This window comes from Parambassis ranga, chromosome 6 (genome assembly GCF_900634625.1).
Source record: "Parambassis ranga chromosome 6, fParRan2.1, whole genome shotgun sequence".
In the NCBI taxonomy this organism is placed as follows: domain Eukaryota; kingdom Metazoa; phylum Chordata; class Actinopteri; family Ambassidae; genus Parambassis; species Parambassis ranga.
This window is the reverse complement of record NC_041027.1, coordinates 8,705,141-8,732,255: the sequence shown is the minus strand read 5'-3', so window position 1 is coordinate 8,732,255 and position 27,115 is coordinate 8,705,141. Positions and strand designations below refer to the sequence as shown.

General features: G+C 41.4%; 2 protein-coding genes across 9 annotated transcripts; one reads left to right on the top strand and one right to left on the bottom strand.

Annotated features, from left to right (window-relative positions):
- The first annotated feature begins 257 nt into the window (after nt 1–257).
- LOC114437037 (serine/threonine-protein kinase WNK1-like) lies at nt 258–23,161 on the top strand. 4 transcript variants are annotated; one of them, XM_028407397.1, is made up of 28 exons: nt 258–488; nt 1,997–3,248; nt 8,016–8,188; nt 8,429–8,649; nt 10,206–10,363; nt 11,693–11,781; nt 11,869–12,088; nt 12,212–12,313; nt 12,430–12,805; nt 12,900–13,057; nt 13,437–13,508; nt 13,834–13,869; nt 14,306–14,434; nt 15,528–15,607; nt 15,697–15,859; nt 15,936–16,052; nt 16,217–16,330; nt 16,436–16,484; nt 16,574–16,717; nt 16,802–17,775; nt 17,854–17,928; nt 18,057–18,176; nt 18,265–18,589; nt 18,990–19,170; nt 19,277–19,470; nt 19,571–19,729; nt 19,817–20,052; nt 20,179–23,161. In XM_028407397.1, the coding sequence occupies exons 2-28, from the start codon at nt 2,454–2,456 to the stop codon at nt 20,560–20,562; spliced, it is 5,844 nt and encodes a 1,947-aa protein (XP_028263198.1). In that variant the 5' UTR covers nt 258–488; nt 1,997–2,453; the 3' UTR covers nt 20,563–23,161. The 4 variants fall into 4 exon arrangements, with proteins under 4 accessions (XP_028263198.1, XP_028263196.1, XP_028263199.1 ...); XM_028407395.1 differs by having other exon boundaries at nt 19,568–19,729; XM_028407396.1 differs by lacking the exon at nt 258–488 and adding an exon at nt 780–910 and having other exon boundaries at nt 19,568–19,729.
- A 153-nt stretch (nt 23,162–23,314) lies between these two features.
- On the bottom strand, nt 23,315–26,355 carry rad52 (RAD52 homolog, DNA repair protein). 5 transcript variants are annotated; one of them, XM_028407413.1, is made up of 12 exons: nt 26,240–26,355; nt 25,948–26,014; nt 25,523–25,624; nt 25,200–25,293; nt 25,053–25,120; nt 24,859–24,977; nt 24,694–24,769; nt 24,392–24,612; nt 24,127–24,308; nt 23,807–23,863; nt 23,477–23,716; nt 23,315–23,376 (listed from the first exon to the last, which is right to left on the bottom strand). In XM_028407413.1, exons 2-12 carry the CDS (start codon nt 25,996–25,998, stop codon nt 23,315–23,317), a joined length of 1,272 nt encoding a protein of 423 aa, XP_028263214.1. In that variant the 5' UTR covers nt 25,999–26,014; nt 26,240–26,355. The 5 variants fall into 5 exon arrangements, with proteins under 5 accessions (XP_028263214.1, XP_028263216.1, XP_028263215.1 ...); XM_028407415.1 differs by having other exon boundaries at nt 25,944–26,014; nt 26,240–26,295; XM_028407414.1 differs by having other exon boundaries at nt 25,948–26,000; nt 26,240–26,283.
- Between the last annotated feature and the right edge of the window lie 760 nt (nt 26,356–27,115).

Here is a 27,115-nt window from a genome sequence, read left to right as displayed (position 1 = left end):
GGCCCCTTCACAGGACAGGCCATATGTTTTTACTAATTATTATTTCATTAGTTGCATTTCAATATGCACACTATAGAAATATTTATAAATAGACACGTTTTGATTCACTTATTTATTTCACGTATTTATACTAAAATGCTCCCAGCCATTGTCATATAAAGTAAAACACTAATAGGTGTAACGCTTTGTAAAGTGTTTATATGCAGGTTTCAGTGTGTTATGGTTATGAGATCATTCCAGACTGGCGCAAGCGCTTTGAGGAAAAGCCGTTTTGTCGTCAGTCTGTATCAACTGCGCCGCTTGTTTGAAAGCGAGACCAAAAATATCGCAACTCTTGGGTTCACTGGCAGAGACCCATGTCTGCCTGTAATTTATGCCTATGTAAGATGTATATATGATTAGTTTAATATATGTAAAGACAGACCTTACGCTGTCAAGACGATTTCAACGCTACAGACCGTGACTTGTGTTGTGGATGCGATATTAAGGTAGGTCGCTTTCTGCCACCGGCAATGCTCAAACGATAGCCGTGTCATGAAAAGCTGTATTGCTAACTGTTAGCCAAATGCGTAGCGTTATCAGTTTGATTAATGTTGATATATCTGTAGATGCCTACCACTCTACAACAATAAACTGACGCGAACCAGTGACTTAAACCAAAATTGTTAACTGCGTGATAACGACAAACGAGCGCTGCTGTTATTAAAGCTTCAGATAACATTAAATTGAATGGGGGCAGCCAGGAGGTGGGTCCAGTTCTTTAGGCCATTAGCAAGACCCGCCTCGATAACGTTAGCTAGCTAGATGGGTAGGAATGGCGCTGTTTGTCGGTTCCCAGGAGCTTTTTAACCGGCGTTTCACCAGGCCAACATAGCCGGTGCGATGTTGAAGGAAACAGGATATGAAGAGGGTAAAGTTGTCAACTAGTGTTTGTTGCCCTATAGCTACCTTAATTACACATCGTTATCATAGCTACGTGAAACGGGTTGCCAAAGAATATTTCGAAAAAAAAAATAAACACAAGTGTACATTAGTCAGGTAGTTGGTTATCATTTTCCTGTTAAAGGATTAGCCATTGCCAGCTAACTAGCAATGTGCTAACTGTGCTTGTTAGCTTGCTAACAAAGAACCGTTGCTCCTCCTTGCTTTGTAACGTTGAACTCGATGTTGCCGTTTCATATGACTGTAGTGTCACTGGTGAAAAAGAAATAGGTATGTAAGGACAGCTTTGTATTAATTAGAACGCTAGCATTAAATTCGCCTTGTAATTTGTTTTATCTGTCAGGATGTTATTGCAGCTAACCCGATCTGGTTTTGGTCTGACATTATGGTTGCCTACACTTGTAATGGCTGCAACCATTGCATGATCTTGATAAATAATGAGACGCTCATTTTTTTCTTTGCAGGACTGCGTTGTTATATGGTCATAACGAAACAGAGGATGCAAAACTGTTATAGTGATAAATAACCTGATCTTTGGCAGCTATATTTTTTATAGCTTCGTGCAACTTTTATCGTTAGGGTGCAACGGGATTTTAACAAGGACGGAATCTCGGTCATTAAGACCTCGTTAACCTAAATGGAACTTTAGTAATGTTTCCTTCATACTTACAATTATACATAATTAGATGCATTTTTGCATGTTTAGCAGGGGGGGCGTTAGGTTTTGTACTTCACATCAATGCTAACTAAACAAATCATAATAAATGGGCAGAGCTGGAAATCTATAAGGCATGTGCTGTTTCTGACATGTCCATGGGCAAAATAGTAGCAAAAGGATGCTTGTAGACAAACACAATTCAATGCATAATTATAAAATGATAATGGTAATGTGGAAATGTGAGAATATTTGAGGCCTTAGATATGTGGCATCCCTCAGTAGTGTTATTACATGTTATGTGTACTGTGAATCCTGTCTATAGAAACAGGCTGGTCCCTTACAATTATATTTGTCATTCTGAAACATGTCAAAATGCTTTTGTTGTCTATTTTGCAGTTAACCTGGACTGGACTGTCTGCCCATCTCACCTTTGCCTACTCAAGGAAGTTTGGTGCCTGTGCCTGTTGCAGGCTGTGAGTGTTTGTTTCCTACCAGTGATCCCTTATGCTTGACAGAAGCTGCACCCTGGGTCTTGCAGAATGGATGGCGTGGACTTAAAAAGACTTGTGTATCAACATCAACACTTAGTGCTCTGTTGTGGCGTTCAGTCTTTTTCCATTTACAAGAGAACACCTCCCATCTTACACCCCAAGTCCTTGCACTATACATATAAAGACTCTCTTTGAGCAATAAGAAAGGCCAGCTGCAGGCAGAAGTTGTCAGCTTTCCTATCTTTTTTTTCCCCCAAGCACCGATTGCTGACTACTTATACGGCCTATACTGCAGACATGGCAGTATCGTTATTTTAATTTTTCAGCTATCGTGCCCCCTTACTCATAGTGTGGGTGGTGGGATGTCGGAAAAGCCAGACGACAAAATGGTGAAGTTCCTAGCTCCCCCTCAGAGAAGTGGAAATGGCCCCAGTTCTGGTTCAGATTCTATGGTGGGTGAGTGCCGGCCAGTGGAAGTCAGACGCCGGCATCACACCATGGAGCGCGATCGATGTAACCCTGAACATCGCTTTTTGCGTCGTAGTGTCATCAGTGATTCCAATGCTACAGCATTAGCCCTTCCCTTACCCAGCAAGATCCCTGTCCCTGCACCTCCACGGGTTCAGCTACTAGAAGCCGGCCCACAGAGGCAAAAGCCAGCTGCTACTCACTTGCCGAAAGCTGAAACCGTTTCAGCTCAAAATGAGTCTGCTGTTAGTGAAAAAGGAAGAAATGAAGAAAAAGATATAGAAATAGCTAAGGTGAATGTTGTGCCTTCAGAGCGGGAGCCTGCTGCTGTGGAAGATATCTGTTATGGAGACAGAGTGGTATCAGCCCACTCTACCCAAAGCCTAGGAGCAGAATTGCCAATTCAAACAGGACCTGAAAACGCTGCAGAGGTGAAGGTTCTCCATGAGGAAGATGGGGATGGGGAAGATAAGGACTCTGCCAAGGCACGGGCAGAAGCAGAGCAACAAAGAGAAGCTGAGAAAAAAGTGCAAGATGAAATTGAAGAAGCTGAGATCAAAGCAGTGGGAACATCAGCTGATGGACGTTTCCTGAAGTTTGATATAGAAATTGGACGTGGCTCCTTCAAGACTGTCTACAAGGGCCTGGACACCGAGACAACAGTGGAGGTCGCTTGGTGTGAGCTACAGGTATGAAATTCGTACCAATAATATATATTCACTCATCTGTAGTCATTGCTACAGTACAGAACACCACATTATTAGTCACCCATACTGTTTCATTGCTTTGCAAGTGTCATTTCCCCTTAGAGAGACATGGTCAGCGTTTCCGTTTTGATTGTTTTAGACTGCGTCTGTAATCAACAAATAGGTGGAAAATGTCCCTTTTGTTTGTCTTTTTTTGTACAGACTTATCTTGACAGAGATTTTGTCTAAAGTAAAACATGTCTTCTTTATTATAGTGAGACATTTCCAATTTTACAGTAAAGGCTTGTCAAAATGAGGGTTATAGCTTTATTACTAATACTTAAGACACAGAAAATTATTACTTCATGTGGGATTGTCAGCCTCTTTTTTTCTTTGCACTGGTTGTGTGTTAATACCTTGCAACCATGATTTCTCACAATCAGGTTTTACACCAGCAGAGCACATAACATATGAAAAAGACACTAGAATAACTGTTCTTAGAACTACAAAAGTTAGATCTGTGGAATTAAATATCCACAAAAGCCAGTTTAGTTAATCACCTTACTGTTAGATAAAAATATTAAATAGTATAGTAAATAAATAGTAGTGTATTACTTTGATTAAATAATGGATCAAAAAAAAGCTAGTTCTACGGTTTTGTTTATGGGAGCTACACTCTGCCCCATAGTGAAGTTTGACCTCATTCACCGCATGAATGTTAGCTTTTACTGTCACGCTTTAACCCTGTCATGAGAGCATTAGGCCTCACGCGGCAGCAGATAAACCTACTGCCACACATGCACACTGGTTTCAGAACAATGTGCAGATTACAGACGCATCCCCTCCCCCCTATCACAACTGACTCACGCGCATGCTCAGTGCATTCCTGCTCTGAATGCTTGTGTGAATGTAAAATGGGTCACATTCCTGACAGAGGAATCTCCTGTGTGAAGCTCAGCAGGCTGACCTGCCAAGGCCTGCTTCTAAACCAAACTAAATCGGTGCACCCCCACTCCTTTAAACTACTGTACAATTTTCCTGTTTTCTTCAACCCTTTCCTCTGTCAAGCGAAGTTCACTAATAGAACTGTTTCCCCCATTTATTGTCACACCATAAGGTAGCATACATTTAGTTGATACCGACAGAAACTTTTAAGTATGCCGTGTGCAATTAAAATTTTGCAACTCAACATTATATCTGCTCACCATAACTCTCACTTCCTGTTCTAGGGAAAAGTAACTGTTTGATAAGTTACTGTTTAAGCTGCAGTTTCTATTAATATGACAACTTTCAGACTCCTTTCATTATAATGATTTATGATTTGTACTATTGTGTTTTTAGGCACAGCATTGGTTCTAAGATGTAAACATGTAACCTGACACCCTGATTCCTCTTCCTTCCTGTCAGCTCAGGGGTTTCAGTGCTAGAAACTGTTTAGCTACACATGGGAAGCTGAAATCCCCTGTCACATGTCACAGGCTGTTAAAGCAAGTCCCATGATCATTCAAATGTGAGGGTTCAGTCTCCATACATCCTGAAGGCCTAATGAGAGGATTATAATATGAAATATTAGTTTTGTACGCTTTTTACTGTAGTTTTTCTGTGGCATGTCCCATGTCATTTTAGACTACTAGGAGTATTGAGCATTTTCAAATTTTCTTTTGCATAAAAACAAAAAGCTTTTCCATAAACACAAACAAATACAAAAGAATTTAAAACTTGTAGTGATTAAGACAGCAGAAGACCTGCCCAGAGATCACTTCCTTGGTTTTTCCTGTTAATGCCAGAATCAGAGATGTACAAAGTAATCAGACTTGCCACACATTTGTTCTCGAAATTTGGTTTCAGCTGGAAGCAACAGCAGATCTTGTGTCTGTTTGCTAACAAAACAGGTCTGACAGGTTTTGCCTAATCAAGATCCTTTAAACTTTGTTAAATGTGGTTAACATACAGCCTCACTTGCAGTTGTGTATGCTCATTACACACCAGAAAATCATTAAAACTAAAGAAACTGAACAAGTAAAATCAGTTGTTCATACAAAAGCCCTTTTCCTTTGAATTTTGATGTGTTACTTTCTTTTTTTAAGGGACGATAGCCCAAAAATGTCAAACTAAAAACGATTCAGTAGAAGTATTCAGTCAGTTAAACCACTGTGCCTTTCCTTCAACTATGCAGTTAGGTTACTTTGTGTTTGAAGATTAAATGAAACAGACCTGGCTTATTCTGTCTGGAAGGCCATCTGTCTACAATCGCCCAAGAATTGCTAGGCGTTGACTCTTTCACCCACCCATGAACCTTTACATTTGTTTCACATCTCAAATTGCAGACATGCCTGAACAATAAGTAGGTCACCACAGAGAGGAAGTTAAGGGGGGGAAAAAAGGAATAAATTTAGGAACGTCCCCTTTCTTGCTCACTCATCCAATTTCAACCATGTCATCATCCTCTCCTCACCTCCTTCCTTTCCGGTAGCGGCTGAAGCAAAACTTTGAAAGATGAGGAAGAGAACGCCAGGCATGCTTTAAATGCTATTGGACCGCTCTGTCCAGTTGGCCAATGGCATCTGCTGCGGGTGACACACTATACCCAAATAGTTTGGCATAGTGACTTGTCATTACTTTGGATTGTTAGTCAAGAGATTTTAAATTTGAATTGTGTATTAGTTTGTTTAAATGAACAAATCTAGTAAGGGAGTTCACATTTATGATATTTATAAATGAATATTGGCACTTCCTCAATAAAATAAGCTGGCAGGCTTTCTGATGACACACTGTGGGTTATTGTTTAGGATTTTTGACGAGGGTTGTAAAGACGTTAGACCAGTTTACCCTGAGCACTCTAAAGTAAACCATCAAGTTGACTGCACTATGTGAAAGGGTATGACCCTTTTAAACTGAGGTGCTTTTATTGACTGCAATTTCTCATTTTTGTCACATAAAATATTTCCAGTATCCTTATTAAATAGGTGTGGAAGTGAAATATTAAAGCAGGCGGTTTCTGTGGGGACCAGTACAAGTCAGTATAGACATTATAGAAAATTGACAATATTAGTCAGAAACATTGCAATTCTGGTATTTCCTCAATTACATTTCTCTTTGAAAAAGTATACATGCATTTTGTAGAACATGCGTTTTGTGTGACAGCTTATTTAATTTAAAAGGCAAAAATTGCATTTAAGCTGCTAATTTAGAGTCCCACTGAAAAAAAAGATTGTTTCTTTTGGCAGTAGAGTAAAGTGGCATTTAAGGTGACACTGTTTTAACATAGGTTTGTTCGTAATGTTTTTATATATCCAAATCTAAACAAGTGTTTCACTGAGATCTAGCTCTCAGTGTCATTCCTAGTGTAGGGACCTGACAGAGCCAGCCCTTGGCATGATCATTGGCTTTTTCCCTCAGTCTATCTTAGGGTTGCTGTATTATTTAAGATGACCTTTGCCTGGAGCAGTATTTTTTTCGCCGCTTTGAAGATACTGTAGTTTAACTGGTATCTGATTCAATTCGTTTGTCTGTAAACACTTCATATGTTTTTGAAATAGTATTCAGGCCTAGAAGTTATAGTTACAACCAACATCATTATTTGTCATTATAATAGCAGTGCTTTAGAAACTTAAGTAATACATTTTGTGGCTAGAATACATTTAAATACTGTAAAATTGTGTTTGTCACTTGGTCCCAGTGCATCGGGAAGCCTCTGCTAGTCAACATGTTCTCTCAACTTAGACCTCTTGAGTTCAATTCCTGATTTATTGTCCTCTCCCAATTGTTGCTTTGAATGTGTTTCCCTTAAACTTCTCTCTCTCATTTCTGTGCTCTGGCTGCGCCCAGATATTAACCTTCAAACCACCGAGATATCTCTGAGGATATCTGCGGCAACATTCCTTAAAGTTATGTCAGTTGCTGGAAGATTTTTTTTTTTTTATCTTACACACAAAATCAAAAGTTCACTCTCCTCTACTCACAAATAGGCTGAATTTCCTAGATAGCCTGGCCTGTGGCCAGGTCTCCTTCAGTTTCAAGGGAAATCTTTGGGTGCATGGCTTCACTTGGCTTGTCTAACTGCTGTTGCTGCTCTGTAGTCGTGCATGCTGTCGATGTAGGTCATGGTAGGAATCACTTGGGAAACTTGAGAAGGGTGGTTGTACAGGTTACACATTTTTTGTTAATGTTCAAAATCTACAAAAGGAATAGGGCGATCTTTAGTCACTTAACACAAGGAATGTTAATACAGTCAGAAGTACATACTTGTTGCTATGATTCATTGACAAGCCCTTCAGCTGCTAGCCATTTGCCAACTCCTGCAGTTTTTTTTTCCAGAACTAGGGAATAGGGAATATCAATTTACATGCATGCTAGTGAAGAAAAGCAAACAGGTGATTTTCCATAAAATATGGCGTTGGGTATATTGATATTGTCTTCTGGTTATATGATTTATCTCTTTTTTTTAATGATTCTTACTTTGATTAAACATGTATTACAGCATTTGTATTGTATTAAATAGGCTACAGTAATGATCATCATGTTTGGGTTTAGTTTTACAAACCTTCAACAGATGCATTGAAGTGTTTACCTCTTGCTGTGGTGGTGGTGCTGTGGTCTACATATTCTATAATTCATAAGTCAGTTATGAGTCTTTTTTGTTTTGTTTTTGCTTTTAGGGTTGACACATTTCTTTAGGTTTTGTTGTCATTAGCCAGAGAAATCGGCCACATGTGTTTTGTGTGTGAAATCTTAAGTTGTATTTGACTGTTTCCATTTTGGGCTCTGCAGGATCGCAAGTTGTCAAAGACGGAGCGCCAACGCTTTAAGGAGGAAGCTGGGATGTTAAAGGGGCTACAGCATCCCAACATTGTTCGCTTTTATGACTCCTGGGAGGGACCGTCCAAAGGCAGGAAGTGCATTGTATTGGTCACAGAACTTATGACATCTGGCACACTCAAAACGTGAGGAGGATTTAAATTTATTGTCATGATTAGTATTTATCTTATTTTTGATAAGGACTATTTGCACTTGCCATAATGTTCACTTGATGCTTTTGTTTACAATTTAGAGTATGGTAAGTGCATTTACTCTTCTTAGATGCTTTTATTAAGAAATTCATTGGAAAAGACAACATTTGCTGGCATTGCTTTTTATGTGCTCCACAGGTAGGGTGTGGAAAATAATAATCCATTCTCTTTCAGATATCTGAAGCGGTTCAAGGTGATGAAAATTAAAGTACTGCGGAGCTGGTGTAGACAAATCCTCAAGGGACTTCACTTCCTTCATACTCGGGCTCCTCCAATCATCCATAGAGACCTAAAATGCGACAACATTTTCATCACAGGCCCAACAGGATCTGTCAAGATTGGGGATCTAGGACTAGCCACACTGAAGCGTGCATCTTTTGCCAAGAGTGTTATAGGTACGAATCCAAAGAAAATACTTTCTGATCCCTGCAGAGGGACAGTAACTTGTCTGAGGTCTCAAAATGGTTGTATGTAAGATCATTGTGTTTAAGAAGGTTTTTTTTTTTGCTTAATTGTGGCTAATAAAAACAGACCACAGAGTTTCAACTCTCTCTCAAACCACAGGTCAAATGGAGGCCAAGTACTATGGTAATCTTGGGCAGATCCCCACGACACTTTGTCTTTACAGTCACATAGTAACTTTGATCAATTTACTCCTTGCACAGAGTATTTCCCATCTATGTTTCCCTAAAAAGGGAGCGGGTTTTTTTCCCCAGGCATCTACTGAATGTAAGTAGCGCCAAATGTTTCTCCTACTGTTAAATATTGATAAAGTTGCCTTCCTGCAGGCTAACCTGCCCATGGCTAAAGGTATGGCCTTTGCTTCTGTCTTAGACTGGTCTTTGTTCTGTGGTTTGGAAATATGTGGTCTGTTTCCCAGTTATACCAATAATGTTTAACATCTCTTTCTATGGGTTTGCCTCAACAGGTTTTTTTTTACTAGTTTTGTCTCTTACTGTCTTTTAAAAATTGCAGGACTGAATCTTTTTGATCCAGCTTTGCTTCCAGGGAGCTCTCTCCGCTTTCTCTCTGTCAGCCTTTTGACTTTTTTTTTTTCATTTTATTTTACTTTCACATTCTTGGGTATGTTTTTAAAATGTAGGCTCTAGCTTCAGCTGTGCCCCATTCTGCTGTTTGGAATGAATAGGGTACTGCTGGTCATTGAGTAAGTATGATCTTATATGGGCCTGGTAAGTCTGACAGTGTGCTGTAACACACATCAATATAAAAACGATTACATCAAATACCCAGATAAGTTTTTCTGTGTAAGACCTGAGATTGAATGTAAAATATTCTGTTAATTTTACAAGGCTGATGTGCAGGGACACACTGTTGCACTGTAACTAGCTATGGGATCTGCTTCTCTCAACCTTGACCATAACACTTCTTTATGTAGTTCAAGAGGAGACGGTAAGTCTGACAAAAGGTGAGTGTATGTTAAAAGCAATGTTATTGTGGTTGTAAGGTAAGGTCTTGACAAAAGTTATTTCCATAGCTAGTCATTTAATTCTATAAAGAACGAATTGGTCTCGCTTTGAACAAATTGCTTTGTGTTCTGGTCTGTATATCAGTTCGTATTACATCTATTCTGGCTAACGGGTGTGTTCTGCACATTTAGCTATCTCAGTCCCGCTCTTATATCCCAGTATGTAAGGGTCTTACACAGACAAACACGTGCATTCATCTCTACAATCTAACTGAGGTCAGCTTCCCCCTCCTTTTTTGTTTTCTGTCTCTTTTTTGCTTTCCTTCCCCTTTTCTTTTTTTCTCTCTCTTCCAACTTTTACCTCACAGGTTCCACTCCAGGAGATGTCAACAGGCTGGGCACTCTTCTCATCCTCCTCTTCCTCAACCCGTCATGGGTTAGAGGAGCAGAGGGGCTATGGGTTGTGAGAAGCCCACTCAATCAGTAAGGGAGTTCGAGAGTTCTGAATAGTTGTTTTGATTTAAGGTACCCCTGAGTTCATGGCGCCTGAGATGTATGAGGAGAAGTACGACGAGTCAGTGGATGTGTATGCCTTTGGAATGTGCATGCTGGAGATGGCCACCTCAGAGTACCCTTACTCAGAGTGCCAGAATGCTGCACAGATCTACCGCAGAGTTACCAGTGTAAGTCTTCTTTTCACCCCACCATGTCACTCCTCTGCCCTGCCTTCACCTCTTCCTAGGTGCCAGGAAGCCTTGTGCCCAGTTCTGGTATCATTGTAAATTCCTGCTTATATTACTTTTCTGCCCCTACTAGTGTATTCCTATATGCTGCAGATAACTTCTGTTGTGGTTTGAACAACACACACATCTAGAAAACCCCCAAGGTTTTATATTTAATTACACCAGCTATTCCCTTGCCACCACTTGTATGTATACTTTCCTGCTAAATTATGGCACAGGTCAATTTAGCATGTAACCCCAAGGCACTGATGATTTGATATTAAGCTAAACAGGCACATTCCTGCTGTTTTCCTAACAGTTAATAGTGTAATCTTGTAGCCATGTCTGGGGGCGGGGGGCAGTGACTGCAAAAGAAAAACACTAATTTTTAGTCTTATTCATAAGGGTCATACAGACGTACATTGATGTGATATATACGATTTTATATATATATATATATATATATGATTCATTTTTTTACAGTTACAACAGTCTCACAGATAAAGATATAGTCAAGCTAGTTCCTAGTCGGTTATCTTTAAAATGCGTCTTTAAAACGATAACAGTACCTCTTTTTTTTATTATTTCCCCCACTACAGGTTGTGTAGTGTTTTTCACCTTTCTTCAAGTGCCAGTGTCCCATGCTGCACAGCACAAACATGGCTGACTCCATTCAGATATGAAGTGCTTTTGGGGTTGTTGAGCCTGCATTTAGCTTTTGTCACATGCTCTGGTCTTACTGTAGTGTTCCTCTGGGAGATGGGCTGTTATTCCTCATTAAGCTCAGCTGTTTAGTTCCTAGCCTATCCTCCATTTTTCCTTTCCAATTCACTTGCTTCTTCATGTCTTATCTTCTTCTTCCCTATCATTATGCACTCCTCTCCCCACCATTTTTCATTCTGCAGTCAGTCCCTGTCCACTCAAAATGAATTTAAGTCTGTGCCTTTACTTTTGGATGTTTTATATTGCAGTATGTAGAGTTTGACACTAAAACAAATTCTGTAGAAAACAGAAAGTGTCTTCCAGCTTATGTAAAGTCTGAGTTTTGACTTTTGCCAGTGAATCTGAAATCAGGATTTGTGATGAATTTGAAAGCCTTAAGTTGCCTGGTGGTAATTCAGTTAGTTCCAGTCAAGTAAGTTTATGTGTTGTCAGTCATCTCTACTGTGACTGCTGTTTTTGTGCTACGAATGTAGGCTCAGAGGTGAGGAAAGTATGACGTAATATCCAGAAGAGGAACAGGTCACTTGAAAAGAATCATTCTCATTTAGAGTTCTGTGTTTCCTTTAGGGGGTGAAGCCGGGGAGCTTCGATAAGGTTGCCATTCCTGAAGTGAAGGAGATCATCGAAGGATGTATTCGCCAGAATAAGGATGAAAGGTCTCTCACTACAGACATAATGGCAGTGCAGCCTATTCCTCAAAGAAACAATATATGACATGTTTATTTGTGTTTTTATCTATTTAGGTATTCAATCAAGGACCTCCTGAACCATGCCTTTTTCCAGGAAGATACAGGAGTGCGTGTGGAGCTTGCAGAAGAGGATGATGGAGAGATGGAGGCTATTAAGCTGTGGCTTAGGATTGAGGATGTAAAAAAGCTCAAGGGGAAGTACAAAGACAATGAAGCTATTGAGTTTTCTTTTGACCTCAACAAAGATGTCCCAGAGGATGTGGCTCAGGAAATGGTAAATTTAACTTTCAGTGTGTTTGTAATTATTGCTGTCATTAAATGACAAACTAAGAAAAGGATGATTAGCTTTGTTTTTAAAATGTTTTGATGAATTGTATGGTATATCTTTGTGCTTTAGGTGGAATCTGGTTATGTGTGTGAGGGTGACCACAAGACTATTGCAAAGGCCATTAAGGACAGGGTGTCTCTAATCAGTCGCAAAAGGGCACAACGGCAGCAGGTATGTCCCTAAACATTATTTCTGCATGTGTACTAAATGCTCAAGTCTTGCTTTGTTCAAAGGTTTTACATTAGTATTTTCTTGAAATATTTTAAAATGATTTTTCTGTCCTGAAGGTCAGAGAAGATCAGGAGAAAAAAAGGCTGGAAGAAGAGCAGCAGAGCCAGTCGTTGTCAGCACATCAACCAGGCCATCAGGCTACCATGGAGGTGTCTCAGTCACAGACAGTCTCACAGTCTGCTTATATCCCTCCACAACCTAGCCAACACAGCACACAGATGTCTGCTCAACCAGCATCTCAGCAAAGCATTCAAAGCGCTAACTACAACACTCCTCAATCAACCCAACTCACTGCTCTGGCAGAAGGGGCCTCTTATGTCCCCCAGTCAATTGGGCAAGTTCCAGTTCAGGGTCAGAGCATAGCTGCCATCCAGCAAGAATCTGAGGAGCCTGAGACTGACCAGCACCAACAGCTACAGCACACTGGAGGAGGTATGTAAAGAAAATGATTTGTAGATAAATGCCCTGATTACCCCCACATGTTTATGGTCTTTTGTAAATTAACAGAGCTATCCTTTCCTTACAGCTTGGGATGCTGGAGATAGACTACCTGGTTCCTCTGTCCTTACTGAGGCCCAGGCTCCTCAGCATGGAATATCGTATAGCACTCCTCCCAGTCAGCACCTTCAGCCCCAGGCACTGTGCTCTCAGCCACAACATGATCAAACACAGCAGCTGTCACTGGTAAGAATGAAGCAGGCCTGGCTTTTTATTTTTGGGTGGCTGCTCTTTGGTAGATTATCTTAACAACGCTATAGTTTAGAAAAAGTAGACTACTTTTCAATGTATTTGTTTTTGTTGTTTTTTTCCCATTTGGCCAATTACCACTTTTTGTTTATGTTTTTTTGAAACTGCTAAATTGAGTTCTGGCCACAAGATGGTAACATAGACAATATCCCTGTGCCAATACACGTGATCAGTGACAGATCTTTCACCCTAGTTGCAAATATGGCCAGCTGTTTTATGCTGCCTGTGCAATGCAAAATCAGTTTTTTCTTTATCTAATTTTAAGTGTGCGCTGTTGTTTTTCTTGTCCTCTTGGGTACATTATGTTCCACTCCAGACGCACAATGTCCAGGCTGAAGTTGTTCCAGTTGCTCCCACAAGCCAACCTGCTCCAGTAGCATCTCCACAGGTATATCTTGTACACTATGCTGTGTAAAGAGTAACCACACCAACTAAAAAAACATGGTTTCACTGACCTCTAGTGCCAAATCTGTTGCACAGAAAAACACAGCTAAATGTAATGTCACATTGTAGTGCACTTAGGTATCATTATAGTAAATTTAAACTTCAACTGCTCAAAATCAGCAAAAAAACGTGATTTTCCAATGGTGTAAAGTGAAACTTTAAAGTGGGTGTGTTGAAAGCAGCACTTAGATTCCCGAGTTTGCTAGGCTGTTCTTTTTCCTTTAGGTTTCTTTTCCTACTCTTACCCTGTGTTATGTTTTTTCTTATAGTATGGAGTTTACTACCCACCATCGCTTCCCCCTCAGGTAGATAAAATGTCCAATTTTCCTGCTGCAGTTTTTTAAATACACCCACAGCCGTTCAGTTATGTTCTGCAAACAAAATAAACTCATTGTCCAGTTGTCAAACTCTGGTAGGTTACTACAAATAGAGCTTTGTGGTATCCAGAAAAAACTGGAGTAGATAGACCTTTCATTTACATGTCTTCAAAATGCACTTTAAAGTTGACATAAAATGTCCACTGATTATTCCCTTGATACCTCCTTATGAAATGTGTGATGCAGCAGGTGAGTGTGTGTGGCTTTGGAACAGGGGCACAGTAAATTTATAAAAGATTTAGGTTGTAGATAAAATCTGTCAATGAGTCACTTAAATGCCTGTGTGATTATAAGGTGTCAGTTTTTACTGTAACTTCTTACCTGCCCCCCTCCCTCCCCGTCCTCATCTCTTCTCTTTGCGTAGATCTCATCCCAGCACATGATGGTACCCCAGTGTTCTCAGTCATCTCTTCCCCAGCAACCACTGGAATGTGTCAGTACTCCTCAGAGCTCCACTGTTCCGCAGGCACAAACAGGACTGCAGCAACTACAGGTGACGCACAAACTCGTCTGCTCACACTTAGCATGCAAATCTTACTTAGATAATTATTTGATACTTACATATACATGTTTTAGGTCATTAAATCACCATCCTACAGTATGAATGTCCTGCTGTCCATTTTTTTAGAATGTCCTGCTGTCCATTTTTTTAGAATGTCCTGCTGTCCATTTTTTTAGAATGTCCTGCTGTCCATTTTTTTATGTTTATGGTTTTTGTTTTTTTCAAATGGTTTCTCTGCACTTACAACTCTCATTACCATGACATCCCCTTTCTTCCACTTTACCTTTGCATGCTTCATTCTTAGTCTTGGACGAGTGATCCAAGTCCTCCTATCTTGTCTCCTCCGCTCAACGCAGAACATCTATACTTCCTCTATCAGGCCTCTTGCCTCTCTATTCTGCAGGTACTCTACATATCACAAAATTGATTTGACAGGGTGGGTGTGTGGCTCGGGTGTGAAAAGTTTGCTTCACTCCTTCTTGCACAGTTCCTTTTCCCCAAAGTAGTGTCTGCGTGCAGTCCAACTTTTGGGGTGCACAGTTTGCTTATTGTAAATTCTATTAGAACTCTGGTAAACACACAAGCACTGCATGAATTAAGAGTTAAACTATGTTGATAACAACACAGACCAAAATATCTATTAAAATGGTTTTGTTTATAAGAGGATTCTATCTTCTTCTAACTGAAAACTCACTGTGAAAACAGTACCTCAGTACATACCATCTGTATGGATGTAATCAATGAAAGACATTTAGCATCAGTAGAAATGCTTTCCATACAAGCATTGCAGAGACAAAAGCCAAATTATGATGAAAATGAAAAAACTCCTTACAGCTGAAATAGCATCTCCTGAAGTGGCTAGTAACATATTTCACCAGATTAAATAGCTCCATCTGCTGGATGGTCATGTGTAAATGCATACACTTCTGGGAAAAAGTTAGGCAAATTACATATAAAATATCAGCTTACTGTGTAAATGTGTAGGTTGTTTGAAAATTGTGCGGCACAGACCATAGGACAACAGGATCTGTGGAGCTGCTTTTGAGATAAAGTGCTTGATTTTTGGATGTTTTCTTTGTTTCAGACTCCTGTGAGTATTTCTCAGTCATCACCTGCGGAGCAGCTAGCCGGGTCCTCTGCCCTAGTGCTACCATCTGTAGACAGGTAAGATGGAGGTTATATGCAAAAGTCAGGCTTCATCACGTGCAAATTGCATGACCCCTTTATTATTTTGGATTTGTGTCTCTTTTTAGCTGCCTGTCAGATGCAGCTTCAGGTCTTAGTGATGAAAAAGATGCAAGTTCTACATCAGGAGGTCGCCATGAAGCACGCTCACTGAAGCGACACCAGCGGCGATCTGTACGCAGCCGCTCTCGCCACGACAAGACTGCAAAGGCCAAGCTAAATGTTCTCAGTGTATGTAACTCCTTTTATATTCTTTCTCTTAAATCCTTTGACAGGACTGTGTTAAAATTAGTAAAACCTTTTGCAGATTTCCAACGTGGGAGACAGAGTAGCAGAGTGCCAGCTGGAAACACACAACCGGAAGATGGTGACCTTTAAATTTGACCTTGATGGTGATAACCCAGAGGAGATTGCACAGATCATGGTATGTTTTTTTTTCCCTTGAGATATTGAAATTGTAATTTTCTTATTGTGCTATATATACCCTATTGTTTGGTTGCCATGAAACCAATGAACAAACATGATGTTACTGTCCTGTTAATCTGTCAGCATTTTACAGCAAGTGATGTCTTTGGCTTTGTGTTCCAGGTTGAAAGTGAGTTTATCTTGGAGAGTGAGCGAGAGTCCTTCATTGAGCAGGTCCGTGAAGTCATAGAAATGGCTGATGAGAAAGGAGGGGGCATAAAGGAAGGCTTTCCTCAGGTACTAATTTACTACATATCATATTATTAACCAAATACTTACAATGATCATTTTGATCTTCATTTGGTGACCTTGAAAATTTTACTATATGTTTACTATTTGCAGATGAGTGATCTGCAACAGCAGCCTGAGTTATCTGTTCCCATGCTGCCAGGTAAAGAAAGCTTAACCAAACATACAATGCTTATTGTCAGGTTACTGATTTCTGTGAATACCCACTCAAATTTGACTTTTTCCCCTCAGGGATATCCCCGAGCACTACAACTCAGGTGGTGCATTCGGCTGGACGAAGGTTTATAGTTAGCCCAGTCCCGGAGTCTCGTCTCAGAGAACAGTTCTTTGGATCTACTTCTGCTAATACCTCCTTTGGAGATGAACCTGCCGCAGGTAAGAGCAAAGTTTATTTTTTTACTCCACATTTAAACTATATAAATTTCATGTTATTGACTTTATCTTCTTAATTCTTTCTAGCTCCTCAGACAGCATTGGGCCTTTCTCTGTCTGCTCCAGCTGGGGCACTCCAAAAAGCTTTCAGTGAAATAAATCGGGCTCCTGTAGAGAGAGGGAACACCCTTGATCCTCCTACTGAGCAAGAACCAGTCACTGTCCCATCCACTGAGGCTGACTCAAACTCAAACTATAACGTGACTCCAGCTGAAGTTATAGCTTCTTCTGCTTGCACTACTCTTCCTACTGTGTCACTCCCATCTACTGCAGCACCCTCAGCTGCTCCACCAGCTGGGGGGGGTTTGCCTCCACCTAATTCTTTTACATCTCCAGCACTCTCCAGTGATCCTGGTCCAGGACCCCAGTCTTCCCATGAAACCCCACCCTCACAGCTTCCACCAGCTGCTAGCACTTCTCCTCCATTAACCCAGACCTCTGCTTCTACAGTACCTAGTTCTCAGCTAAGCAGTAGTTCTGGCTGTTCTGTTGCTGGAGGTACAGCCAGTGCTGTTGGAACTGTACTTGCATCAGAGCAGCAGCCCTTTAGTAGTGCTGTTACATCTTCTCAGCCTATGAATTCAACCATCCAAGCACCACAACATGCAGCCTCCCAGTCTGTTCCCATTTCTGCTCAGCCCCCACCTCCTTCCTCATTACCCAGTCAGAGCCAGGTCCAGCCACAGTCACTCGAGTCAGAGGGGGGTGAGCTCCAGACAAAAATAGCAGGTGGAGATGACATCCAAGCCCTAGATAAGAAACTACGGTCCCTCTTTAAAGACCAGTGCTCTACCTCCTCGGCATCAGTGGATCCCAGTCAGAACACAGGGACCTCCTCTCCACCCACTGGGACTTCCTCCCCTCCACCTGGACTGGTGCCACCATCTAACCTTCCCCTCACCTCTGGAGCACAAAATGTTCTGGGCTCCACAACAACTCCAGGACAGGGTATAACACCAGCAGGACATGCCCAGACCCCTCCAACTAAGCCCAGGGCACAAGTAAGTGGAAAATACAACATTCAGAAATCAATCCAGCAATGTTGTTTATTGTGATAATATTATGTTTCTGTTTTTTAGACTTTACCTACTGGTTTTGACCAAGCTGCTACAACCCCCTCTGACCTTGTGCCCCCATTTCCTGGACCAAATCAGGTGAGATCTACTTTGTCCCTGCTGCACTACCTGACCCCTGCTTCTTTAACTAGCATACATCAGTGTAAATATGCACTACTTAGATGGTTCTTCTCTTACATACATCCTATTTGTGTGCGACCTGACAGTCACAGCAGCCTCTGGGTACACTGGACTCACAGTTAAGGAGAGCTCTGAGTCCAGAGACTGTTCCAGGAGGCAACAAGGTTCAGCCGTCAGCAGAGGGTTTTACTCTTGGACGATTCCAAGTAAGAATTAAGTTGCAGCTTAAAATCAATGTGGTACTAGTCTTTAAAGGTGAAACCACATTCAAATTATGCCTTTGCCTTTTCACAGGTCTCTGTTGCTACTGACAGCACATTCAGCAGTGTTCCAGATCCCTCCAGCAATGTTTCTTCTTCTTCTCTTACACCGTCCTCTACTTCCTCCTCTTCTTCCTCCTCTTCATCTTCATCCTCATCCTCCCCATCCAGTCCAGAAAATACCCTCCATCGGTCATCCTCTCTGACCAAAGGAACTGACGCTCTTAATCGATCCTCTGCTCTTTCTGCTGGTCCTACCACTCAGCCCACCACTATTGGGCGTTTTCAAGTGTCCATGAGCAGTAGTGCTGCATCTGAGCCAACTAGTAGCGCTAAAGTTGGACGTTTTTCAGTCACAGGTGAGTAGCAGGACTAACATGAGGTAGCTCTGGTGAACTAGTGTGAAGCCCTCCTATCACAAGATACATTCACCATATGCTTGCTTAACATTACTTATGCTGTCTTACCTGTTATTTTACTGCTATTACTGTAGCTAAACTGATAAAATGGCACTTTATAGAAAGTTATGGCATCTGTGGAAGCATGGCCTCATTCATTGTCTATAAATCTATCCTGTCACAGAGGATGGCATGGGAATTATTAATGAAATTAGTAAGAGTTGTGTAGCTGCTGAGCTTCAGAAAGCAAATTTAATCACACCAGAAGACAATTTGGATAAAAGAAAGATTGTCTTACAACTGTGCTCAGAGCAGTTTTATTTTGAAGTAAAAATTGTATTATGTGTTAAATTTCTTCCAGTAACCCCTGCTCCAGTAGCCAGCTCCAGTCCGTCACATGGCTGCAGTATTCAGAATGGACCATCATCTTCAACCTCTGAGCCACACAACCCACACACCCATTACAGTAGTGATAATGATGATGATGACTCTGAGACTGAAGATGATGCTTTGCAGAAAGAAATTAGCCGTCTGCGGGAAAAGTATGTTACACCTTTACACTACTGTTGTATGTTTTTTTGTTTTTTTTGCTCATGCTGTCTCTCAAACCTGCAGAAACATGACTGATTTTTGCCCATCTTTTCACAGACATATGATGGAGATTCACACCTTGCAGACTCGTCAGAAAGAGGAGATAGAGGCTCTGTTCACAAGAATGGGAAAACCCCCTCCTCCATCTGTCTGCTCCCCAGCTGTGGCCATGGCTGGAGGTCGGCGTAGACTTAAGAGCAAAAGCCACAAATCTGCTCGTGGTAGTGGACAGCCCAGCCCCATACACTCAGGTTAGGATGGGGACCTACAGTGTTTTTACATGAGGAATGTAAATGTACTTTGAAGTCTGTACTATAATTACATGTTTTATGCTCATGTTTTGCACAGCAGCTCAGAGTCTTGGTCCAGAGTCTCCTCCAAAGCAAAGTTCACCCTCAGCAAAAGAAGCATCAGAAACCACAGCGGACGTGTTTCAAGCAGTTAGCACATCATCCTTCCAGCAGCTCACATCCTCTCCATCCATGCCGAGTCTCAGTAGTTTCTCCACAGGTCTGTGTAAGCACATCTTACAGTGAGTTACTTGACTGGATTTGCCTCATTCATTTCACTTCTCATCCATAATATTTGTATTTCCAGGATCAGGTGGGACCAGCTCCCCAAATGGTTCAGGCTTCTGTCAGAACAACTCTGCTTCGCTGTCCCAGGCCACTGGACCAACTCCACTCACCTCCACCTCTCATACCCTAAAGGGCAAAGGGACCTTCACTGATGACCTGCACCAACTGGTGGATAACTGGGCCAGGGATGCCATCAGCCTCTCTCAGTGCAAGAGAGGTCCAAAAACTGGAGCGCAGGCAGGACTGGTACATGATGTAAGCATCAGTATAATTCTGCAGCTAGAACATTTGAGAATTTTAATAACTATATTTCGAAATAGATCGTTGTTGTAATAATCCTGCTTAGCATTTGTTACATTTATTTATTTTTATTTTATACAGATTATTCCACCAACCAACATGGGTCGCAAGTTTTCAGCCCCAGGCTATCTCTGCCCAACAATTCCCACGCCTTCCAACCCCACGTCTGCCACCACCACCCACCTCCCCAACCCATCTTCCACTGTCACTCCTGGGCCTCGGAAAGGTTCTCTGGGCCCAGCTGCCCAGGGGTTCGGATACGCTTCGCCTCCATATAGTGCTCCACAGTGGGCAGGCCCCACAGGCACATGCCAAGTCGGCATGCTTAACCCAGCACAGCCAATACCACAGTACCAGCCAACCACAACAGCCTCAGTATCTCTGCATCAAGGCTATCACATTGGAACTTCTTCAGCCCCTCAGAAATCGGCCAGTTCCGGAGGGTCTAACCTGAGGCCAACATAGCCCAGGTCCAGGCTGAGATGGAGGGCCGCAGCGAGCCGAGGGGCCAGACAGCAGTTAATCGACACCTACCGCCTCTCTTTAAAGTTTGCTGGCCTGGTATTGTTCTTTTTATTTCAACTTTTAATATTATCTGTTATTTCTGTAAGAGAGTTGACCTGTGTGATTTAGGTCCAGAATAAAGTCTGTCTGGAAATTGGAGGGAGAGTGCAATACACATCCACAGCACAGAAGTCTCACGTTTAGCCTGCCATGAGCTGTGGAAAAGAGCTGTGACAAGTCGGTTGGTTGTGTTTGGTGATGTATTGAAAGGCATAACCGACGGCAGCCAAAGATGACTTTTGAGAGCAGACGTTGCAATATTATCATTCCTTTTAAGGGGAGGAGGTAAGGGGGATGGTAGTGCACACCTTACTGGACTAGACTCAAAGCCAAGCTGGGACTGAGGACCATTGAACAAACACCACAGATGTTTGTGCACGCTCGCAGGAGTAAACACTCACTTGGTAAAGTAACTTGGGATGGTAGGTTTAGTGGTCTTGGTGAGTGAGAGGAGAATGTAAGTGTACAGAAAGTGTGACAGTTTGTCAATGATGGAGAAGTTGATTGTTTTGATTGATCGTTAGAAGGACTTGGTAAGTTAGGCAGAATATTACATAGGGTTACAGTATGGATACATCCCAGTGGCTGTTAAAATGCAATAGTGGCAAAGTAGAGAACTGTCCCTCGTACCTGTGGCCTTAATTCCCAAACACATTTAAACATTGGCTTTGTACATATATTTGTTTACTGGGTTATCATTCTGTTGAACATATTTATGTGTCTGTGAGAGTCTGGTGTCATTGTGATTTGAGTTGTCTTACCATACTGATCTATTATTCATGTCTGACATGTAAGCCAGTAGATCTGCCACATCAAAAAGCATTGCCTGGTATTGGCCACCGTACAGAGGTTGCACCTGAAGGGGTGATGCTACTGTAGACCGCAGCCTGAGCGCTTGCAGGTTTTTCACTTTTTTGTCTGTTGTTTTTTCTAAATACACATAAAACCACTTCATTTGGTAACTTTGAGATACAGGTAGTTCAGAATTTGCCTACCATATCATATAGAACTGTTTAGTTTCATTAGGATAGATTTGTGGAAGCTTTCAAACTTTGTGGGGATCATCCCCAGTTGTTTACACAGACAAAGAGGTTATTAGCGTAGTCACAGAAAACATTTTTATTCATAACCTTTAGCTACGACTGCTCAAATCACAAGTGTCTGGGTTTCTCTCTTCCTGTGGTCTGTTTTTGTATGCGTATATTTAATGAAAACAAACAACAATGTTCTTTATGGACCTGTATTCAGCCATCAGATTTTGATGTTGTTTCACTGTAATTATTATTAAAGGTTGTTAAACAACATGTAGTTAAAGGAATATAAAAAGTGCAATTGCAGGGTCGTTGTTATCGTTATCCTTCTCACCATGCAGGAATGATCCTGCAGTTTATTAAGCTCTTCTGTCTATGACTGCCCTGCCCCTTTTATATTTTATTGTATATATATATGTTAATGTGAGCTAAATGCTTTCATATACTGCTCGGTCACTAGAGTATGCTTGTGATGACCCACTCTAAATGCACATGCACTCAAACCTGTAAACATGAGGAACACTTTAGTGCCTTGCATCCTCACTAATGGCAAGTTCCAGATTTATCTAGTCCTGTAGCTGTACTGCAGAAAACCAGTTAGCGATACCAGTACACAATGTAAACACCACTGGCCAGTTCAGACCGTACAATACAGAAAACAGATGCCACATGTAGGACTGCAGAACAAAGAGCACACTGACTAAAGTTTCTTTTTTGTCAACAGTTGCATTGTGTTGGTTGTGTAATCAGCTGTGTGTTTATATTTGGCTCACATGAACATGGATTTGGCTGACATTTGTTTTTGTGGATTTATCATTAAACTGTCTCATAGAAGCACTTGTTCAGGCAGCGAGGGAGCTGTACAAAGGTTTAAAAGTTGTCATGCTGACTCAAGCTTTTGTCTCACCACCTCACACGAGTGCCATGCTGTCGTGACTCTTTCGCCTGCTTGTAGATTGAATGAATAGTTTTAACTTCTCTAGAGAAAAAAATAAGTTACTGCAATGCAGAATATGCAAGTTTTATAGAGACTGAGGGGTATTGGAAACATTTGCATGCTGATGAGGGTTGTTACCAACTTAAATGTTTTTGATATTGGGATTTGTTTTTGTTTTTTTAATTTGCCTTCCTGAAAGTATCACAAGTGTTGGTCTATCCATTTGACATTTATCAGTAACAGAGGCACAACTTCAGTATCAGCATAGGAGTTCTGCATGCTGGCTTCTTTGGTGTTTAAACTTACAAATAACCAACTCACAGCTGGCCACTGTACAGCACAAGTTCACAATAAAGCTAAGATCCACGTGCTACTATGCTATTATCAGTAATTATCACAGACCTCTGCATACAGTACTGACACAGCTGTACTCTGACCCCTCCTTACTGACTTCCTATGATTCAGTGTCTGTTTTGTGTATGTTTTTCCACATTGTACAAAATGTAAAAACAAATAAAAATATCAATTAAAATATTGTCTTCTGACCCATTCTTCTTTGTAAAGTAATTTTAGTTTTTATTTGTTTTGTAGAAAACTGAACGGTTACAATACAATGAAATAAATAAAAACAGTCACAATATCATGGCTGGATCCCAGACTGCTGAGTGATGAGAACCATAGAATCTCAAGTATCTAGTCTGCGTTTCTTCATGTACTGCCCTTGTCTGTATGGGCTGAAGGCTTCGCCTAAAATGTGAAACAGTCCAACGAAAATGTCATTATTAGGGAATTTAGCCTGCACCTCACTTATGAAGCAGTTAATGTCACAACCTCATGAAAATGTCACCTGGTCTGCCTTGATGCTGGTTCTGGTGTTGTGGTCTGTATTGATCCTGGTTGTGTCCTCTGCTGTATGATGTTGCCTCTGCAGATCTGCCATGAGTTCTCTGAGGAGTCTTGCTGCGCGTCTGCATCTGGTGGTTCCCGGGTGTGCTGGGCCTGAACCCTCTCGTGGGAGGGCCAGCGCCTGCAGGGACATCCAGCTCCTCAATCCCATCCAGAGTGAAATCCCAGAGCTGAGGATCATCTTCAGGGAACAACAAACCAGACGTGAGAGGCAGTCCTCATCATCTCATTGTTAAAGTATGCGGAGCCGTCTGATGGTGGTTTACAGCACCTGCTAAGTACACATCCCTGCTCCTGGGGTCCTTTTTTTCAGCTGTTCTTTCATGACCTGAGGAAAGAGGAAAAACACTCAAAGTCAGGGGTCTTAGCTATCATTGTGGAAGCCACACTCAAACAAGACATCTGGCTTCATTTTTACTTGGCCACTGAGTTTCTTTTCTATCTAAATACAATCTTCACAAATCCACACAGTTGTATGTATGAAGACACTTTTTATTACTGTTCCTAGTAAAGAAAAACCTGATCAGTGCACAATAAATTTGATGCTGCACCTTCAAAACACTGAATTATGTTCTTTTATGGATCCTTTACCTCCACTGGGTTCTTGTCCAATAGCGACCTGTGCCTCTTCCGACTTGGCTTGTCCTTGTATCTGCTGCAGCTTCTTGGCCTCCATCTCTCTCCTGAACTTCTGCTGAAGCTGCTGCTGTCTGAGTTTTCTCAGCTGTTTAGGGTCTGTGTGCACCTCAGACTCAACCATGTCCACGACTGACCTAGCAGAACAAAGAAAAGAGATGCACCTTTGTGAAACAGAAGAAGACTTTTTAGTGCCATTAAAACCTGAACTTTTTTTCACCTGGCATCCTCACTCTTCTTGTCGGGGCCGACAGCATTGGGAGTATGAACTTCTGAACAGTTCTGGTCCTGGTTGAGCACTCTGGACTCCAACGGCGTCCTGACAGGATGTGCTGCAGGTGCAAGATTCTCCCCTCGAGTCAAACTACAGAAGCGGGCTTTCTCCACTGACGGCTCACCCACTGAGCGCTTTGTGTTAGCCGAGTCCAGAGGGGGAGGTGGCTTTAATAAGAAAGAAAAGATTCAACTTTCGCAGAATTAGTGTAATAAAATACACTGATACACTATCTTATTGTTTCTGACCTGTTTGGGGATCTTGTTAATGGCTAGGAGATATTCTTTATCTAGAATGCAGTTTCCCAGGGCATTGCCAAAACACCTTTGCAACAAAGAAAGAACATTAAATTAGAATAACTGTAGCTACAAATATACAGACTCCATCCCTAATAAATAAGTAAAGTGCAGTACTTCATAGCTCTCTTCATGCCATCGGTGACAGCTTCCTTTCTCGCCTTTTCCAGTGACAGCGCCTTAGACTTTAGTCCTTCACTGACTCCATAGCCGACATCCTCATGAAATGACCCATCCTGGAGGAAAAGGAAGAATTGAATACTGATGATATTTATCTATCAAATGCTACAGCAATAAAATGTTTCTCCCACCTTCAGTTGCACTTTGACAAATGCACTGACTCCAACATAAAACTTCCCATTGATGAGGTCCACAAAGTCTGTAAATAAAATCGCAGGTTTCATTACTCTGCTAAAACTGTACTAAAATCAGATCCTCTGGAGTTGCATGAGACGTACCAACATTCTGCTGGGAAATGGAGTGAGACCATCCATTATAGCCAAACATCTCATTGGCCAGGCTGATGACACGATGGCCTTCGATATAACACACCTGTTAAAGAGACAGTGCCACTAAAGTTACATCCAAATTTGGTCCTGTGCGATGTTTGGTTTAGAAATGAGAACGTTTCTGTGTCAAATTAAAATGTGTAAATAATAAATAAATAAACCTTGTGCCTGTTTCTATTCTGTATAAACATGAGGAGTGAGTAACACTGGTCATCTTTGAGTGGAGGGTTTCTCTCCTTGCTGCACAGCTGGACAGAAAAACAAAGACTTGCCTTTTGTCCCCCTCCAGCCACTCTGGTACTGATGAATTCTGGTCCCAGCTTCTGTCGCAGAGCATTGTGCACTGCCTGGTACTCCTCAGCTGTGTACGTATACTGTCAACACAGTCCATCAGAACATCAGCAGTAAGAAACATTTAAAGAAGGAAACAGCAATGATACTTATTTTTGTTTTAGGTTTCTGTTGATTTATGCATGAATGAGTGTGTCAAGAGTTTCTGATCATGGGGAGATGAACACTATGAAAACATGCAGACTGACACACAGACCCACACAGAAACATAACACCCAGCTCCTCTAACAGCTGTAGGACCGACACAGCTGTGCACCACCTTAGCAATTAACTCAGCACACCTGAATCTTATTAAATACGTTTTTAATTAGCCTCTCAGCGTGATGGCTGCTGTTCCCTTACCGACCTGTCCGAAACACCTGGATGCAGGGGCTCTCCCCTCCCCCTCGCCGGACATGGCTGTGGATGTATCACTGAGATCAACAGACACAAGAACACAAAATGTGCCTGAACAATATTTTCTGATATCTCTTGTTATCACACTAATAGGCCTATTGATTATTTTTAAATGTAACTTCCATTTTTACGGCAAAGTGACGCAAACTATTAAGAACGGGCTACACGTTGCGGGCTAAAAACACATTACGTAGGCCTGCATGCTGCCATAGTTTAGCTAACGCGATGTTAAACACACTCACCTGTTATAATGTGATTTTAAGTTGAATGAACCGCAGAATATTTGCTAGATGTTGACGATATTTCGCAGCGAGTCGCACTTCCCGCTCGGACCACAGGAGGTGGAGCTAATGGTGCCTTCAGGTCGTCTAAAAATAAATGACTTCCGTGTTTTTGAACCCACACTGGCCATTTCAATATTTACCTGTTCACGTGGGCTACTGCATATTGTATAGTATTTGAATTGGTGCATGTTTAATCTGCCATGAAGAGACATATTTTGAAATTAGCAAAATTATGCTTTATGCTAGTTATTTTGTTCAAAGGGGGCTTGAAATAGGAAATCACAAGGCGCCCTGAAGGTACCACTAAATGTAAAGACTACAGGGAGATTCAAAGGAGATTCTCACTGTTTGATAAAGCTGTAGTTTTATGTTCATTTGTGAATGGCTACGCTGTGCTGAATACACTCTTTTCACGTGTATTCACTTTGAATAAATTGTGCGTTTTTGTGTATCTAAGCTGAATAAACAACTTCAGCCAGAATCTAGAGAAAATAAACTGCCTCTTATTGATCTAAAGTGGGTCTCTTTGATCCAGTAAGAGCCTTTTACTGCATGAACAGATTAACTGTCACACGATGCATATGAGTGAGGCATGGGTCTGAGGTCTGCCTGCGTCTGTGCATCAGGAAAAAAAATTTTCAGATTTTCATCATGTTTGTGTGTGGATGGAAATCTTCAACAGATGATTCAAATGAAGATGTGACGTTTTATACCTTGTGCCAGTAACATTTGTAACGAGACTTATTTATTTACTCCAGGATCCATGGAAATGAGGGATTATCTGGGGGGAAAAAAGCCTGCGCCTGCAATGACAGATGGTGAGCCTCCCAGTGT

Excerpts from the sequence above, each read along its gene's own strand:
- LOC114437037 (XM_028407395.1), top strand. The coding sequence starts at position 2,454 with ATGTCGGAAAAGCCAGACGACAAAATGGTGAAGTTCCTAGCTCCCCCT. Across the intron at positions 16,331-16,435 it reads TAAAGGAAGGCTTTCCTCAG|ATGAGTGATCTGCAACAGCA; the intron begins GTACTAATTTAC and ends TACTATTTGCAG. Across the intron at positions 16,485-16,573 it reads ATCTGTTCCCATGCTGCCAG|GGATATCCCCGAGCACTACA; the intron begins GTAAAGAAAGCT and ends TTTTCCCCTCAG.
- rad52 (XM_028407413.1), bottom strand. The coding sequence starts at position 25,998 with ATGTCCGGCGAGGGGGAGGGGAGAGCCCCTGCATCCAGGTGTTTCGGA. Across the intron at positions 24,770-24,858 it reads GGCATGAAGAGAGCTATGAA|GTGTTTTGGCAATGCCCTGG; the intron begins GTACTGCACTTT and ends TTTGTTGCAAAG. Across the intron at positions 23,717-23,806 it reads CAGGGATGTGTACTTAGCAG|ATGATCCTCAGCTCTGGGAT; the intron begins GTGCTGTAAACC and ends TGTTCCCTGAAG.